This window comes from Schistocerca serialis, chromosome 1, assembly GCF_023864345.2.
Source record: "Schistocerca serialis cubense isolate TAMUIC-IGC-003099 chromosome 1, iqSchSeri2.2, whole genome shotgun sequence".
In the NCBI taxonomy this organism is placed as follows: Eukaryota; Metazoa; Arthropoda; class Insecta; order Orthoptera; family Acrididae; genus Schistocerca; species Schistocerca serialis.
The window spans coordinates 1,117,540,345-1,117,560,454 of NC_064638.1; the positions used below are offsets into that span (position 1 = coordinate 1,117,540,345).

A 20,110-nucleotide genomic window follows, 5' to 3' on the forward strand; every position below is an offset into this window, starting at 1 on the left:
GATGGCTATTTAGAAAGTGGCATATCATTTTCCCAATTTTCCTATCCACACTCTCTGTTCTTCTATTCACTGTGGTGAAAATGTATAGCAACACAGTATCTCGATCATTGTGATGGTTATTTAGAAAGTGGTATATCGTTTTCCCTGTTTTCCTATCCACACTCTCTGTTCTTCTATTCACTGTGGTGAAAATGTATAGCAACACAGTATCTTGATCATTGTGATGGTTATTTAGAAAGTGGCATAGCATTTTCCCTATTTTCCAGTCCACACTCTCTGTTCTTCTATTCACTGCGGACGTAATACACTTGTCCTTAACTTATGTTTGCATAATAGATGACACAGCTGCTTCATTAACACTTACATAAAATTGGTGCTCTAATCTGTAATTAATGTTTCTGGAATACCAAACATTACTAACCAACTATTAACCATTACCTGTGCTACTGTAACAGCTTACTGATTTGGGATAGCTATCCTCCCCATATACTGCAGAAAATGATCTGTTGTGACAAGAATATAGCAGTTCCCCCACCAGTGTTTGTAGATAAGGGCCCAAGATAGCCATTCCAATCATTTTAAAAGGGTCACTAGCTTCCAGCAACTTTTGCAGAAGAATATGGCGATGCCTCAATTTCAGTCCATTGCGTGCATGCTACACAGTGTTTCATGTGTTTTTCCACATCTTGTCTACATGTACACCACCAGTAATTCTCAGCTACATGCTGTTCTGTAGTCACATGCCCCCTCTGGCCAGATAACATAGATTATGTGGCTGTTTTAACACTTTGTGTCACATACAAGATGGCGTCAGTAACAGCATTGTGTGATAGTTTCTCTCAAGAAAACAGTAATTCTAAAGTAATCGTGTGTGTAATCTGTAATTCAAATGTGCAAAATGGTTTCAGACTTTGCTTAGAATCACAAGTATGGATACATTCTGCGTGTGTGAGATTCATTAATGCAAAAACTGTGTTTTCATGTGAATGTGATCAGGGAAGTTGTAACGGATTTAACGCCATGTTAGTCGCTTACGCTACCGGACGTGAAATTAATGTGTTACAAAGTGTGTTGTATGAATTGCAAAGTGCTAAAAAAAACAATAAAAGTCCTAAAAGCAAAGCTTCGTGAATGTGAATTGAATGGAGTATCATCACTTATCACAAACTCCGAAATCTACAGCACATCTATTCTTCCAAAAACGAGCGAAAATTTAAAAAAATACGAACTAAAAGCAACTAAAAAGATCGCTGTACAAAACAGATACAATGCTCGGGAAATATGTGATGAGATAAAATCTTGCGGAGAGAGAGTGGAAGCAGTAAGTGTCGTGAGAACTGAAAGTAAACAAGCCTCCGAAAAGTTCGTTACACCTAACATACAAGCAACTGTTAACAGAAACCTCGAGCGAAAACTTAACAACTCAGCCTATAATGTGCTCAAAACGTTAAAATCTGTTAATAATATAATACATAGAGACTGTGAAAAGAAAGAAGATCGTATAATAGACTGCAAAACTTCGGAAGACTTGAGCACAACAAATAATGCTTTTACTGTACATATACTTGCCGACAGTCTCGGAAAAAGACTGGCAGAAACCCTATATAACTCAGGATGCAGTGTTACTAGCGTAATAAAACCTGATGCTCCACTGAAAGAGATCGTCAACAACTGCGAAAATCTGAGTATCAAGATAAAGAAAAATGATTGTGTTCTAATCCTAGGGGGTGGAGTAGACGTCCGCTGCAATGATGTATTATCAGCAAGACGAGCGCTAAGAGAGACGCTCGAAAAGCTCAAAAATGTACATGTGATGGTAACCAGCATTCCATACGATTTTTTTAAGAAATCTCGTGTTAACGAAGAAATAAAAAAGACTAACAGACTGCTTCACAAAATAACAAAGTGCTACCCAAAGTCAACATTTGTCCAGCTAGATTTCAGAAAACATCATTTCATAAACAGTGGAGATCTCCTAAATAGAGCAGGACAACTGTATGTCTGTGCTCAAATTATGAAAACAATAAATAATTTCAATGATCAACACAAACTGCCTGGTATCCTCACCATAGCAGTAACTGAGCAAATGGAAATTTGCAAGGAAACGTCTAAGATGAGAGAGATACCTAACATACCGGTACCAGTATCTGAAGGAGTGGTAGAATATGGGGTACCAGCAGAAATGTCAGGAACATCCAGCAGAGTTGAAGAGGAAACAATTTCTTCAGATGAGAAAGCCTACAAACCTAGTGTAAACTCATGTGCACCTGAAACCTCCAAGGATGAAGCTGTCAGCACATTCGACACACTCGATGCTTCATGCTCACTTGTAACTAGGACTGCAACCACACCAACAGCCAAGAACCATTCAATTAGATCCAGAAACTCATCAGCTGCTCTGCAGACATCTCAAAGGAAGAGCCTCAGGATAAGAAGAGCTGCTGTGCGTAGTGACTATTTTTTATGGGACCTTCGCAATTTGAAGAAGAAGAAAAGGCAGAATCTTTACAGTGTCAGCAACAAGAAAGTACAAAGGTAAATAGTGCAGCAAATCCACTACATGAAACTTTAACAGTTGTATACCAAAATGTGCAAGGACTAGAAAGTAAATTAGCTGAAATAGAAGTTCTATTAACTGACTATCTAAAAGACATTAACATACTATGCATAAGTGAGCACTGGGTAAAAGAAATGCAAGCGTCTAGCATAATTATTCCAAATTTTGAAATGATTAGCAAATTTTGTAGAATCAACCATAAAGGGGGTGGGACATGTATTTATGTTAGGACAGGGGTAGAATCAAAAGAAATTAAATGTAAACTAAAATGCATAGAAAAAGATTTTGAATACAGTATATGTGAGCTAACCAAATTAAAAATTACTATTGTGTGTTTGTACCGATCACCACTGGGCAACTTTGCCATTTTTATGGAAAACCTTGAGGGACTGCTGAATGAACTTAAACATAATGTAATTGTTCTTGGTGATTTTAATGTTAACTTTAAGAATGATTGTAGTAAACAACAGCAACTGTGCAATCTTTTTTTGTGTCATAATATGATCGCAACTGTAAATGAAGTTACCAGATGCGGAAATATGTCTGAAACTATAATAGATCAAGTATTTATAAACAAGGACAAGTGTGAATATAACACTGAAGTAATTGACACTGGTTTCTCGGATCACAAGGGTATCAAATTGAGTTTAAATGTCACATCTTACAAGGACCTTGTTATCAATAACAATTACAGAGAATGGAGATTTATAAATGATGACAGCATAAGAATTTTTAATTACATTCTGGAAAATAACAACTGGGGTAGTGAATCAAGTGGTGATGTCAACAGAAAGTTTGACTCATTTCTTGAAAGCTACAAACACTGCTTCGATGTTGCCTTTCCTATAAAAAGAGTCAAAACTAAACATAAAACCAAAACATGGGTTACACAGGGGATTAGAAAGTCATCAGACACTCTCAGAAAGTTAAATAAATCAGCCAGGAAGAATGTAGTACTGAAAGCACATGTGAAATGTTATAGAAGCCTGTACAAGAAAGTAATAATTGCAGCTAAGAAGCTTGATAATGATACCTATATTGAGAAAGGTAACAACAAAATGAAGTCAACTTGGGAGGTAATAAATAAAAATATAGGTAGACACAAAAGAAAAGATAACAGCTTTGTCATTAAAAGTGGGGGTAAAACTGTTAAGGACCCACTTCAGATTGCCAACATATTTAATGAACATTTCACAAATATAGCCATAAATTTAATTAAAACTAAATGTAATTCCAATAGCAAGGTAAAAATCCCCATGAATGACATGACAATGTTCCTTTATCCAGTATCTGATTCAGAGGTACTAAATGCTATAAATAAGTTAAAAAATAAAATGTCATGTGGGTGTGATGGGATTCCTGACAAATTCATTAAGCAAAGTGCAAGAAACATAGCCTCACATCTCACTGAAATTATAAATGAATCTTTTAAGACAGGGGTGTTCCCATCAAAACTTAAAATGTCTACTATAAAGCCACTTTACAAGAATGGTGATAAATATGATGTTAGTAACTTTAGGCCTTTATCAATGTTGTCAGGTTTCTCAAAAATAATAGAAAGGATAATGTATCAGAGACTATACAAATTTCTTATTAAGAATAGAATATTGGTTAATGCGCAAAATGGTTTCCGTAAAAATAAATCAACTGAAACAGCTATCTTCAATTTTTTGCAACTTGTTCTAAATTCCATAAACAGAAAGGAATTAAATTGTGGATTGTTTTTAGACTTATCAAAGGCCTTTGATGTCATCGACCATAAGTTACTGCTTAGGAAGTTATATGCCTATGGGATACGTGGAGTTGCCCACAAATGGTTTGAATCATATCTGTCAGACAGGTATCAGAAGGTGGAGATAAGCCAGGCAGATAGGACATATTCATCAAGATTCGAGAGAGTTTTGTATGGAGTACCCCAGGGATCTGTATTAGGGCCATTACTGTTTTTAATATTTATCAATGACCTACCAAGTCATCTATCTGAAGCAGAGGCAGTACTGTTTGCTGATGATACAAGTTTGTTTGTAAAAGCAAATAGTGAAGCTGACTTACAGGAAAAAGTCACATTAGCAACAGACGAAGCAGACAGATGGTTTAATGAAAACAGACTCATTGTGAATGCCAAAAAAACAACGTGGATCAACTTCAGACATATTACAAATAAAAAAAAAACTAACCTTACAGTAGAACTGGGTAAGTGTAAGATTGAACAAGCATCATACACTAAATTCTTGGGAGTATGGTTTGATGAACACTTAAGATGGGAAAAGCATGTAATATCATTGAACAAAAAATTAAGTCAAACATGTTATATACTTAGAATGCTTAAAAGCTCATGTAATATTAAAACAGTGTTATGTGTTTATTTCTCATTCATGCACAGTTTATTAAGATACGGCGTACAGTTTTGGGGGAACATCAGTCTAACAAAACACTCATTTAGACTACAAAAGAAGGCAGTCAGAATAATAAAAGGTATAGGATATAGAGACTCTTGTAGGCAAGCTTTCAAAGAATTAAAAATCATGACACTAACATCTTTATACATATATGAAAGCATATGTTTCTTAAAAGAACACGAGGAATTTTCTACATTAAACAGAGAATTTCACAACTACGAAACAAGGAATAGGAATGATTTCCACAGAGAAATTCATAAAACAGCTATGTATCACAAAAGTGTACTATACCAACCCAAAATCCTCTACAGTGCTCTCCCCAAAGAACTAAAAATAATACCAAAACTGTACATATTTAAAAGAGAATTAAAAAACATGTTATTAAGCAATAGTTTTTACAGTATTGAAGAGTTTGTGAATCGTTGACAATAAAAGTGCAGTTAATATTTCCCTGACATACTAAATATGTGTAATTGCTCACATTTAAATACTTGCTATTTCTATGAAAGTGTGAAACCGTTAATGTAAGAATGTAAATAATCTTTGATGTGAGAATCAGTAACTTTTTTTTTTTTTTTTTTGTACGTTGTTATCCTACTTGTGTATTTTTATGTTAATGTTCTAAAAGTTCTATTAAAATTGTAATGTCTAAGTGACATGTAAATTCAATTACAAATGTTCATGTATATGTATTTTAAATTGTAATGTTATTGACAAGTCCTATATCATTTCGATGATGTACTACAAGGACGCTAATAAATTGAATTGAATTGAATTGAATTGTGACTGGAACTACAACACACAGTCCAAAGTTCGCTATCTTGCTTAACATGCTATTGTCAGCACATGCAGTCCTTGTCAGTAGCTAGGGCATTTTGCCATTCCACTCTCAGTAATACAATGACTTTTCTACTAAGGCCATTTGCATTCCAATGATATGTACCAGGTTTATGGATCACTTTGAAATTAAAGTCTCTTAGTTTAAGTGCCCGCTGAATTGATATGCTGGATGGATCCTTGAACCCCAACAACTATTTCTACACTGTATGATCCATTACTGCCTTAAATTTCTTATCAAATAGATAGCAACAGAAGTATGTCACACCATAAACGAGCCTCAACCTTTCCTACTCTGTCGGGGAATAATCTGTCTCTGTCTTATTTAATAGAAACTGCCTCCATTTCTTCTACAGCCATTGCTGTGCCTATGGTTTTATGTAAATCCTTAGGAATTTCATCTGTATGTACCTCTCTCAACACACTGGATAGCAATCACAGTAAAAATGCATCTAAAGCACTTTGATCTGCTTTCTGCAGAAGCACGCCATTTCTGTCATCACTCTATTTTAACTGGTAAGTATTAACATTGGGTTTTCTTATTGTGCCCATGAAACTGTCTTTGCAACACGCCATTTAACTGTTCCCAATAATACCTAAAACTGTTTTACCTTCTGTACTGCTGCACTAATCATTTCCTCATTACTTAAAATGTTGGACCATTTCTCAGGTCCTCATGGTATGACATATGTTTTAGCATCTCTTATTAAATGTAATTTGGTCATATGTAACAACTGTATATCTGCCCAACAACCCAGATTTTCAACTGTCGACAAACTGTCCACAAACACTAACATATTGTTCCCTGACTTAGCTGAGAAATAAGAAACCAAGATAGTGGCACTAGTATCTAAGATGGGCACCAGTAATCTGAGTCAAGATCTGTATGTCTGACTGTCTATGCAGTTCTGTGTTGTCTATTCTTGTTTGTGGTGCTGGATCTAATAAACACTAAAAAGATCTGGTTTGGTAATCATCTGTTCCTCTAACGTACCAATTGTGAAGCCTCTAGGTAATGACAGAGCAAAATATAATAGGCCAAACACAAGGAAACACTTAATCTTAGCAAGACTGTAACATTTTTTAAAAAAATATTTGATCTTCACATGTGAGCACAAACTAAGTGCAGTCATTGAATTATCTGATATGATTCCCAGGTCTCCTACATTTAAAACCAACTATAGGTATCTACTGCACAGAGGGGGCACTATGCTCCAGCAAATTACATTGCATAAATCTGACTGACTGAGTGCATACCTGCATAAGTCTCTCTGGTGTTCCTTTTGAACTCACTCAAATCTCAGCCAGAATCATTTTTCACAAAGCACACTTTGAATCCTATTTGTCAGTTTAACTGGTATGGCATCTTGACTGATTCAAACGACAAACAGCCAAAATAGTTTGCTGTCACTCACCCCACTGTGATGGCAATGGCATACGCTGACCCAGAATGCTGTTCGACGTCACTGACTTTTTTGACAGCAGTTGTTATGTACAACCACACTTCTAGTAGCAATTGTTGTGAGTTGGTACCTTTGTAAGCATCTGGATGGTTTAATAGTCACTGACACTGTAAAATGTCAGGATGATAAGTCTGGGTGGTGAACAGGATGACAGATGCAAAGCACCAGTTCTCTGATGGATACGAAATCTGAAATGCAGCAATATAAGCCTCACACTTTATTTAACAAGAACTCGTACAATAGTGACTGGTACTGTCTCAGTGATGTGTGTCACTCTTAGGCAGCAGAGTCCATGTCAGTGTAACACAAGGTGGTATGCTGGAACTGTATGGACACCAGCAGGTAACAGTACGGCCATGAAGAGTCACTGCATCAGTGGCCTCGTGAGTGTGGTGCTCCATTAGGTATTCTGCCAACAGAAAGTTGAGGATGTGCTCATCAGGAGGCAGCCACAACAGTAGGTCAGGTGTGGGGTGCACCTGGAGGCAGGGTACACCTGGGAGCCCTCAGAGACATCCAGGAGTTGATTGATGACAGTTAGGGAGAGACCCCCAGCCAGCTGGCACTTATTCAGACACTCCCTGTATCAGGCCTAGGAGAGGTCCATAGAGCAACAGCTGGCAGAGGCAGCAGGTAGTTGTAGTTGAGGCAAGGTGACCCAAATAAGGTCAACAGCTGGTGTCGAGTAGCTCTTGATCAAGGCAGCATCTGACAACAAACTCTGGAGACTGAAGTGACCAGTATTTATGCTTGCTTGCCCTGCTTTTATTGTAAAAAGGCACCACTTCTGGGATCATAGAGGGGTGGAGACAGTGCAGTATGAAATAACTCCATTCATCTCTGCCCTGGCCAGGCATCTTGCACCATGTCGCCTCAGCATTACTCCGGCCTTGGCAGTGGGATTTCTCAGGCAGCATGCTGGCCAACCTGGTGACAGGATGTAACATCTACTAGGGAAGCTGTTGGCACAAATAACAGAACTATATAATAACACAGTGGCATCATGGCCATAGACGTGTGTATTTGTGAATGTGTGTGTGCCTAAATTGGGAAAAGAGTAAGCGATGTACTTTTGTTCAACGTTTATCAGTTTTAGGTAAGTGGTTGCCATACACACATTTGTTTACTGTTTTCATTCGGGAATTTCCATTATCAAACAACATTACAACATGTAAGGATATTTTAAAATGTTAAACTCAATAGCATCACTTAATCATGTGGCATGTTCATAAACACTCTCAATGTATGTTAAGGAGAATGAGATTCATACTCCCATCCAGTTATTCTGATTTAGTCTTTTTGTGGTTGTCTTTAACCACTTCTGGTGATTGTAGAGGCAGTTCCTTAAACACTGTGGTTTCTTTTTATCATACTTCCACTAGCAAATTACTTTGTCTCTGATGAGTCAATCATGATGAGACAAGATAATTGTCTCATTGAGCATTTGTCATGTTCTGTAAATCCCATCATGAAGGAGTACATTTACAGATGTGGAAAGAGTCAATGAATACATTGACACAGTGACAGAACTGTTACAATAGTATCAATAAAGAACCAGTGCTAAACTCCTATAGTCTATATTTACTTATCCAAGCCAAATTTAAAATAATAAAATTTACACAAATGCTGCTATTTTGATAAAATTTGCTGCTTAAATGGCTTACACAAGGCCACCTGAAAATCTTCAACTTGGAAAATTAGTAGTATCTCTGCTATGTTGTCTGATTCGATAGCATTGTCAATGAATACTAAAATCCCTTTCCCACTTTAAATGGCACACTGAGCTAATAGTGGCCAGGATTATGATGGGGTGGCTCACTCCAGGGTCTGGTGGCATTTCTCATTGGTAGAGTTAGTGCTACGAGGTGTCTGGGTGCCAGAAGAGCTCTGCCTCCATCAGCATCAATCTCTGCTCTGTATGGGAGTTAAGAAACAACTATAGTTGATGGCATGGTCTTAAATTATAATGCCACTATGGCTCGCATTGGGGTAAGGGTGTGCCTGGGAGCAGGGTTGATTCCTGCCAGCTGGGATGATTTTCTTTTGTCTAACACACGACATAATAATATCTCAAATTTTCTAAGAACATATGAAAATTTGCCAGTGGGGATTAGATAGTGAAGGAATCCTTGTGTATGTGAAACATTCCAGGAAGCAATTGAAGATAAATTCTAGGCAGGATTAATAAAAACAGATAGCATTATTCAATTTATGATGCCTAGAAGTCAGATACTATGTATCATTCACATTAGAGAAAGCTTTTGACAATGTTGACTGGAATACTCTCTTTCAAATTCTAAAGGTGGCAAGGGTAAAATACAGGGATCGAAAGGCTATTTACAATTTGTACAGAAACCAGATGGCAATTATGAGAGTCGAGGGTCATGAAAGGGAAGCAGTGGTTGGGAAGGGAATGAGACAGGGTTGTAGCCTCTCCCCGATATTATTCAATCTGTATATTGAGCAAGCAGTAAAGGAAACAAAAGAAAAATTTGGAGTAGGTATTAAAATCCATGGAGAAGAAATAAAAACTTTGAGGTTCGCCGATGACATTGTAATTCTGTCAGAGACAACAAAGGACTTGGAAGAGCAGTTGAACGGTATGGACAGTAATACACACATCAGTTGGTTCCGCTAAGAAATTTGTCAGTGGACTAGGAACTGGGCACCAATAAATGATGTTGGATCCTCTGAAACTGTACTTCATTACCAGCTAAACTTTTCATGGTTGTTAGCAAGTTATTGAAAATGCATATTCTTGGATAATGGACACCTTTCTGCAACAGAATAAATGACTTTTAAATCGTTGTATTGATTGTTCTTATCCACAGTGTTGTTTTTGTTAACTGATCTGTTGCTTTGAACAAGATTTTCAGGGCGAAGTAAATCAAGAAGCATTAGTTAGTGTACAAGAGTCTTTCCTGGTTTCTGTAGAAGCCATTCTTCTATTAACACCACAAATAATTTGTATTACATATTTTTGGCTACTGAAAACTTTTCTTGGGTTAATATGTTCCCCCAGAATACAATTACCATATGACTTTCTGGAATGAAAGTAAGTAAAGTACGCTTGTTTTTATTATTTTTTACAGCACGTATGCCCACCAATCTTTGTATTACAAATACAAACGTATTCAGTTTCACTCCTTCCAGCAGAATTTTATTTCTTGGCACAAGATATTTCTATCTCATCCATGAACCATCCATTGTCTCTGCTATTGTTTAAATATTTCTTCATCTGTTTCAAGGCAAAACCTGACTCACGGTACTGGAGGAATACAGTTAAGAAAATATTAGGTTATGATGAAATTGTGCACTATATTTCTGTGATCTCAACTTCACTACTTGCCATCATTTATTTTGATCTGCAAATAGCTATCTCAGCTGTTACCATGATACTCCATGGATCTGTCTTTCAGAAAAAATTGCCTTAAAAAGTGAAAATATAGTATGGCGTAAGATGGGTACAGCTTTTGTCAGACAGATGTTGTTGTTGTTGTGGTCTTCAGTCCTGAGACTGGTTTGATGTAGCTCTCCATGCTACTCTATCCTGTGCGAGCTTCTTCATTTCCCAGTACTTACTGCAACCTACATCCTTCTGAATCTGCTTAATGTATTCATCTCTTGGTCTCCCTATGCGATTTTTACCCTCCACGCTGCCCTCCAACGCTAAATTTATGATCCCTTGATGCCTCAGAATATGCCTTACCAACTGGTCCCTTCTTCTTGTCAAGTTATGTCACAAACTCCTCTTCTCCCCTATTCTATTCAATACCTCCTCATTAGTTATATGATCTACCCATCTAACCTTCAGTATTCTTTTGTAGCACCACAATTCGAAAGCTTCTATTCTCTTCCTGTCCAAACTATTTATCGTCCGTGTTTCACTTCCATACATGGCTACACTCCATACAAATACTTTCATAAATGACTTCCTGACACTTAAATCTATACTCGATGTTAACAAATTCCTCTTCTTCAGAAACGCTTTCCTTGCCATTGCCAGTCTACATTTTATATCCTCTCTACTTCGACCATCATCAGTTATTTTGCTCTCCAAACAGCAAAACTCCTTTACTACTTTAAGCATCTCATTTCCTAATCTAATTCCCTCAGCATCACCCAACTTAATTCGACTACATTCCATTATCCTCGTTTTGCTGTTGTTTATATTCATCTTATATCCTCCTTTCAAGACACTGTCCATACCGTTCAACTGCTCTTCCAAGTCCTTTGCTGTCTCTGACAGAATTACAATGTCATCGGCGAACCTCAAAGTTTTTATTTCTTCTCCATGGATTTTAATACCTACTCCAAATTTTTCTTTTGTTTCCTTTACTGCTTGCTCAATATACAGATTGAATAATATCAGGGAGAGGCTACAACCCTGTCTCATTCCCTTCCCAACCACTGCTTCCCTTTCATGACCCTCGACTCTCATAATTGCCATCTGGTTTCTGTACAAATTGTAAATAGCCTTTCGATCCCTGTATTTTACCCTTGCCACCTTTAGAATTTGAAAGAGAGTATTCCAGTCAACATTGTCAAAAGCTTTCTCTAAGTCTACAAATGCTGGAAACATAGGTTTGCCTTTCCTTAATCTTTCTTCTAAGATAAGTTGTAAGGTCAGTATTGCCTCACGTGTTCCAACATTTCTACGGAATCCAAACTGGTCTTCCCCGAGGTCGACTTCTACCAATTTTGCCATTCGTCTGTAAAGAATTCGCATTAGTATTTTGCAGCTGTGACTTATTAAACTGATAGTTCGGTAATTTTCACATCTGTCAACACCTGCTTTCTTTGTGATTGGAATTATTATATTCTTCTTGAAGTCTGAGGGTATTTTGCCTGTCTCATACATCTTGCTCACCAGATGGTAGAGTTTTGTCATGACTGGCTCTCCCAAGGCCGTCAATAGTTCTAATGGAATGTTGTCTACTCCCGGGGCCTTGTCTCAACTCATGTCTTTCAGTGCTCTGTCAAACTCTTCACGCAGTATCGTATCGCCCATTTCATCTTCATCTACATCCTCTTCTATTTCCATAATATTGGCCTCAAGTACATTGCCCTTGAATAGACCCTCTGTATACTCCTTCCACCTTTCTGCTTTCCCTTCTTTGCATAGAACTGGGTTTCCATCTGAGCTCTTGATATTCATAAAAGTGGTTCTCTTTTCTCCAAAGGTCTCTTCAATTTTCCTGTAGGCAGTATCTATCAGACCCCTAGTGAGATAAGCCTCTACATCCTTACATTTGTCCTCTAGCCATCCCTGCTTAGCAGTTTTGCACTTCCTGTTGATCTCATTTTTGAGATATTTGTATTCCTTTTTGCCTGCTTCATTTACTGCATTTTTATATTTTCTCCTTTCATCAATTAAATTCAATATTTCTTCTGTTACCAAGGATTTATACCAGACCTCGTCTTTTTACCTACTTGATCGTCTGCTGCCTTCACTACTTTATCCGTCAGAGCTACCCATTCTTCTTCCACTGTATTTCTTTCCCCTATTCCTGTCAATTGTTCCCCTATTCTCTCTCTGAAGCTCTCTACAACCTCTGGTTTAGTCAGTTTATCAAGGTCCCATCTCCTTAAATTCCCACCTTTTTGCAGTTTCTTCAGTTTTAATCTACAGTTCATAACCAATGGATTGTGGTCAGAGTCCACATCTGCCCCTGGAAACGTCTTACAATTTAAAACCTGGTTCCTAAATCTCTGTCTTACCATTATATAATCTATCTGATATCTTTTAGTATCTCCAGTATACAATCTTCTTTCATGATTCTTGAACCAAGTGTTAGATATGATTAATTTATGCTCCATGCAAAATTCTACCAGACGGCTTCCTTTTCATTTCTTACCCCCAATTCATATTCACCTACTATGTTTCCTTCTCTCCCTTTTCCTACTCTTGAATTCCAGTCACCCATGACTATTAAATTTTCGTCTCCCTTCACTACCTGAAAATTTTTTTTTATCTCATCATACATTTCATCAATTTCTTCATCATCTGCAGAGCTAGTTGGCATATATACTTGTACTACTGTAGTAGGCGTGGGCTTCATGTCTATCTTGGCCACAATAATACGTTCACTATGCTGTTTGTAGTAGCTTACCCGCACTCCTATTTTTTTATTCATTGTTAAACCTACTCCTGCATTACCCCTATTTGATTTTGTATTTATAACCCTGTATTCACTTGACCAAAAGTCTTGTTCCTCCTGCCACCTAACTTCACTAATTCCCACTGTATCTAACTTTAACCTATCCATTTCCCTTTTTAAATTTTGTATCCTACCTGCCCGATTAACGGATATGACATTCCACACTCCGATCCGTAGAATGCCAGTTTTCTTCCTCCTGATAATGACGTCCTCCTGAGTAGTCCCCACCCGAAGATCCGAATGGGGGACTATTTTACCTCCGGAATATTTTACCCAAGAGGACGCCATCATCATTTAACCATACAGTAAAGCTGCATGCCCTCGGGAAAAATTACAGCTGTAGTTTCTCCTTGCTTTCAGCCGTTCGCAGTACCAGCACAGCAAGGCTGTTTTGGTTAGTGTTACAAGGCCAGATCAGTCAATCATCCAGACTGTTGCCCCTGCAACTACTGAAAAGGCTGCTGTCCCTCTTCAGGAACCACACGTTTGTCTGGCCTCTCAACAGATACCCCTCCGTTGTGGTTGCACCTACGGTATGGCCATCTGCATCGCTGAGGCACGCAAGCCTCCCCACCAACGGCGAGGTCCATGGTTCATGGGGTGGGGGGGGGGGGGGGGGGGTGTCAGACAGATTGATGCTGATAAATAGATGTGCATGTAGTTTCTTACCAAAAGCATTCAAATGCAGACCACACAGTGAGATGAAGCCAAACAATGATGATACATTCACCCACGTGTGAATACCTCTCATAGGTTCTCCCTTTTCCTTCATTGAGAAGTGAAAAAGAAACCAATGTAATGTATCCCCCTGGACATTCACCTGAATTTTTAGCCCTAAAAACTGAAATGTTAATTTATTTGAAGAGAGAAGGGTTGAACAAACAAAAGTAAATAAGTAAAGATTCTGAGACCAGAGGAATATTTCTTAGTATCCTTTGAAGACATTAAGTTTTTAGTTTGTCATAAATGAAACTTCAGTTGCAAATTTGTACACAGATGCTTTACAGAAAACAACCCCTGTTCCAAACCCCTTTCCTCATGGTTCATATGCCTGCAATAGATCTATATGCAAGATGTGTCCCATACATCCTCACACCACCACCCTAGTTGCAAGATTTGTCCCATCTATCCTCACACCACCACCTACTCCATTTTAATCACAGGCATCTCCCATACCATCAAATGCAGGGCCACCTGAGAAAGCAGTCATGTGGTCTGCAAACTAAGCTGCAATGATTGTGCTGCATTCTATATGGGCATGACTACCAACAAGCTGTCTGTCCATATGAATGACCACTGACAAACAGCAGGACCATGGAGTTGCTGAATGTGTTACTCAGACAATGTGCTTCACTTCAATGACTGTTTCACATCCTAACACCATCTAGATCCTTCCTACCAATGCCAGCTTTTCTGAACTGCACAGGTGGGAACTCTCCCTGCAGTATATCCTACTTTCCCATAACTCCCATGGTCTCATCCTTCACTAGTCCGTATCCTTCGCCTACCTGTCTCCTTGCCTGCTTCTATTCCAGCACTATACAGCCTTCTGTTCAATCAACCCACTCACTAGACTTTTTCCCCCCTCTGCTTCTCTCCTTTTCCACTCCCCCCATCTGACTGCACATAGCAGCCTTATATGTAGCAGCCCTACACTGTAGCCACTATGTCCCTTCATGCTGCCGCAAGTAGCACTACACCTTCCTCTCCCCCCCCCCCCCCCCCCCCCCCGCCCCTCTCCTACCCTGCTTTCTCTACCTATCCCCACCCCAGAATCTTCCTTACCCTCACTACCCACAGACTGCTTCTCCCACTGGGCACAGTTGCTGTACCTAGACACGGTCTGGCCTCAGCAGACAGAGACAGTGATCATGTATATGTGAGTTGTGCTTGTGTGAATATGTGTGTGTCTTTTGTACTTTAGAAGAAAACCTTTTGGCTGAAAGCTCAAAACTGTAGCAGTCTTTTCATTGTGCCTGTCTGTGAGTCAGCATCTCCTCTATACAGTGAGTAGCAATCTATCCTTTTCATAATATTGTCTTAATACAAGAAAAGAATATACCAGACATTTCCCTGACCAGTTTATGTCTCATACGAACTGAAAGGCTTCCACAACCTTTGTCTTCTTCAGTAAATGTTCCCTGGTATGTGATTGCATCATCACATTACCACTTGAAATAGTAGCCAAACTATTGGTTTTAGAAAAACTGCATGATGATACAATTACAAAACTGGAAACATTTTATGGAAGATGCATACCTTCAATTAGAAGGAAAAGAGAAGAATTATTTTAATGAATACATTTGTCAGCCCACAATTCTTAATTATTTTTCTGTTTCTTTCTGATGATATTATCTGAACGTGTTTCTATTACTTCTATTGATATTATCAGTCTGATTAATAATTTATGGCTCTATTTCATATTTATTGCTAACAAAAATAGTATTAATCTTCACATACATTGATAAGTGTGCATACACATCAACCTCAGTAAGCTAGAAAAACTATAGTGCTTCAACTGTGAAATCTGATATAAAAAAGAAGACTGAGATGACAAGAATATTCCCAGGCATACATAAAAATTAGGTGGTATTTGTGGCTATAGCTATGTATAATGTACAAGAAATAACATTGTAAACAGATCAAAGACAGCAATTCTTTGTATATCATTTATCATTATAAAACTAGCCTCAAACTGTAGGTCAGTTCTAATACTAGTTTTTTACTACACATGGTTCTTGCTTTTCTCCAACTCTTGAAGTGCCTTTTTCAACCAGTTATTAAATTTTGAATAAATGAGTTTGGGCACCAGTGCATGTGCAAAATCTCAAAAGCATTCTTATCTTTGAAGTGTACATATGTTCCCCCTATCATTCAGCTCCAAGAGCATGGCTACCTTTCATGATTTTTTGTTTTTCATTTCCATCATGAAATTGTCATTATAAAAATATTAAGCTACTAGAATACATTTGTGTTTATGCGTGCTATAACCAAAACAATGAAGGAAAATATTACTGGGACAAAAGTGTCCAGTTGTGTAGTTATCTGAGCTAATTATTAATTATTGCATGTTTATTGTTTAGTAGGTTAATAATCATAAAAATGAAAGATATGACACGCTTTCAAAATACTGATCTGTTTACAGTGAGCACTATTGTTTGAAAATTTGTTTTTGGATAGGCTCCAGCTTGAGCAAACACAACTTTTTCTTCTTTTTACCCAGATATGTTTCACTGAAGCCATCATTGGGTTTTTTATTTTATTTGTAGAATTACTTAGGATGTCATTGAAATATTCATCTTGAAGCTGAAGCTCACTCTTGTGTCCATGTTTGCTTACAAATAAATTTATCTGTAAGCAAACATAGACAGAAAGAGTGAGTTTTAACCTCAAGATGAGAACTGTTAATTGTAATGCTGCTAAAAAATTTGTTCACCCCGAATACAGAGAATAAGGTAAACTGTATAAAGGGCCTAAAATGTAATTTCTCTTACCTGTTGCAAAAAAAGAATTATGTCAACACCAACTTCATGCTTTCTTCTGATTTTGGTGACATTCTTAAGCACTATGTTTTGTGGAATAAGATCATACAGTGACGCGTATTCTGTCTATATGTACATATGTTTATTTGCACTTAAAAGATATTACACCTTCTAAATCTTTTGATGAACTACGAATTTGTAGCTGTATTTTAATATACTATTGTAACCTTACTTCCTATGTTTTTAGGTGCAGATAGGCATCCCAATACAATGGCAGCTAGGATTTTATTCCTTGTATTGTTCCTGCTGGCTGTCCTGATGTATACAGCATACTCAGCAAGTGTAATCTCAATCATGTCATCCACAAAACCTGTTTCAAATTCGCTGCAAGGTATCCTTGAGAGCAGTTCCAAAATGTCTGTTGCTCTTCATGACATCCATTATTATCACACCCAATTCCAGGTGAGATATTGTCTCCTGTTGTTGAAGCGCTTCTGTCATTTTATTCTTAAAAGGTATCAGAATAAATGCTTGCAAAATTATGTCAAGATAGCACCTGTAATGGTGCAGTTACAACCACTCTGTCATAGCATTACTTCAGTCTGTCAGGATCACAAAACTTTTCTCACATTTGTGCATTAGGGGTTTGGTTGGTGGGGTGAGGGAGACAGGAGTCTGTCAAACATGAGGGTGACCACAGCAAGATAGACAATTTGCAGTAACACTCTCTACAGGTGTGGACCATCATCTGGTGGGTACAGCCAGGTGTCGATTCATGGTTGCTTCATACATGGTACAATGGAGGTTGATGTGCCTAAAGGCCAAGCAAGCTGCTGAGGCAAAGTACTGGCAAAATGCAGTAGCAGTGCCCAGCTGAAGACAATGCAGTGTTGTTACAGGGTGGAGCGAATGCAGTTATTACAGTCGTCTATGAACTGATGAAGGCATGGCACATTCACAGGATTCTATGGGCAGGCCAGTGTGGCATCAAACCATGGTTCCCACAGAGTGTGACCAATTGGCTTCATGACCCAATACATAGGTCCTTTGAACTCTGCTGCTGAACTCTTCACTGCTGGTAGACCATCACTCTGTTGCTGAACTCTTTACTGCTGGTCGACCATCAAGCCTGCCTATTTTTAGCGTTACTGCACCAGGTTATTTTGTTACTTGGTAGCAATAGCACACACAGATGGTTGATGCAATGCTGTGTCAGCATATAGAAATCTTGCCACATGTTGGTGTAGCATCAGAGGTGGTTAACAGGTCTAGTGTCTCTTTAGGCATGTGCCTTCAGGATGGTAAGTGGATCAGAGTGTTCTGAAATTCCTCTGTGTCACAATATTCCATCTGAACTGCAGCACACCTTCCCTCTTCAGAGAAATTCAGACTTCAAATTTGTATGGTGCTTATCTGATGAAAGTAAGCTGCAGACATGCTGGAACAGACACTGTAGCACATGTAGTAATGACAGGAAAATGCATAATTTGCAGAGATCTTGTCACTGGCTTGTTTCAAAACCTATATGCAAGTGCTATGAACAGATGTGGGCGAGTTGACACACATTTGGACTCACTCGCACTCATGAGTATATGTTCTGGATGTTCACAAATGTTTGGATTCAGATAAATTTGAGAATGTGGAAATAATGGTATCTGATGTACAACAGTTATGTTTATCAACAAGTTTAAACAACTGCAACCACAGCCAATAATAATAACATACATTTAGAGCAATAACAAAATAATGTGTAAGCTTCAACAACTCTCCATTTCACATTTTTGTGTAAGTGGGAGTTTTGTGCTTTTGGTTTTTTTTTTTTTTTGGACAAACGTACAAAATCCCTAACAGATATTTGTACAAGATCCTTAACAGATGTATTAGTTAACAAATTTACTTCTGGGTTCAAAATCAGATATTCTTATGCTTCAACCACATAACAGCTTGTGCTGACTGTACACTTCCTTGTTAAATATTTGCTTGTACTCAAGCTTATTTGATTTCTTCAGTCTCTCAATCAAAGAATCTGTTCTCAGAGGCTTTGGTACCTTTGCAGCTAACTTTTCCTTGTATCTTCCTTTTCTGTTCCCAGAATGAGATTTTCACTCTGTAGCAGAATGTGCACTGATATGAAACTTTCTGGCAGATTAAAGCTGTGTGCCCGACTTAGACTTAAACTCGGGACCTTTGCCTTTCGCGGGCAAGTGCTCTACTTACTAAGCTACCCAAGCATGACTCACGACCCATCCTCACAGCTTTACTCTTCTGTCAGTATTTAAAATAGATTCTTCATAGCTCATGTTAACACTGCACATGAAAGCTGATTCCCCAGAGTAAACAACTAACTTCAAACACAAAGTGCCTTTTGAGGAAATGGTTAAACTGAAGTAATAATGTCTAGCAACATGGTCACTTGACTAGAATACAAATGAGGTGCTGAGATCCATAACGAACAAAACCACAATGCTGTCCAGATTCATCAAAACCAAGTGCAACATTAAGAAACAGGTTATGGGGATGGTCACAACTTGTTCTGTAATGGAAGGTGTTACCAAGGGCCATGGTGGATGGCATGATCGACAGCTGAAGTATCATTGCACACCATTTGGTCCCATACATGAACATCAGACTTCTTATCGAGATTCTGAATGCCATTGTTGGAGGGACAGCATACAAAGTGAGTGCCATGCACAGACTACCACTGTGTTATACACAACACTGTTACAAAGATATCTTGTGAAGCAGACATTACTGTCAAGCATAAGTACTGTTTCACAAATTTTGAAGATCAGTTGACATACATGTGCAAGGAAAACTAAATTGTTTGAAGCGGTTAGGACAAACAGAAGAATAAGATTGATTACATGTTACAAGAAATTCTGCACATCTTAAGGAAGGTGACTTAAAAATAATCCATATATTATGCCTGAAGTAACTAATTCATAATCATAGGTATCTCATCATCAATATCTTCTTCTTCTTCTACAGTTTCCAGTCCAAGGCTGATTCTGTTTAGAATATAAGCCTCCCCACTTTTTCCTGCCCTCCCAACATATCTCTTTCTGGTCTACCTCAGTCTCCTACTCTCTTCATCACATATTCCTTCACTCCAATGATTTGATAATTCAGAGGCTTCCTTTACCAGGCTACAGATTAGCTGGCTGTTTCTCAAGGAGTTCCTCGCGGGGTGGGGGAGTGGCTCTGTACGTAA

At 38.2% G+C, this 20,110-nt stretch overlaps 1 protein-coding gene across 2 annotated transcripts in view; it reads left to right on the plus strand.

Moving 5' to 3' along the window:
• LOC126416719 (uncharacterized) overlaps positions 1-20,110 on the plus strand; it is a 112,263-nt gene that overhangs the window by 21,372 nt on the left and 70,781 nt on the right. For both annotated transcript variants that reach the window (XM_050084534.1, XM_050084542.1), the window contains one exon: positions 17,147-17,361. In XM_050084534.1, the coding sequence (XP_049940491.1) occupies positions 17,147-17,361 (215 nt within the window). The remainder of the gene's footprint in view (positions 1-17,146; positions 17,362-20,110) is intronic.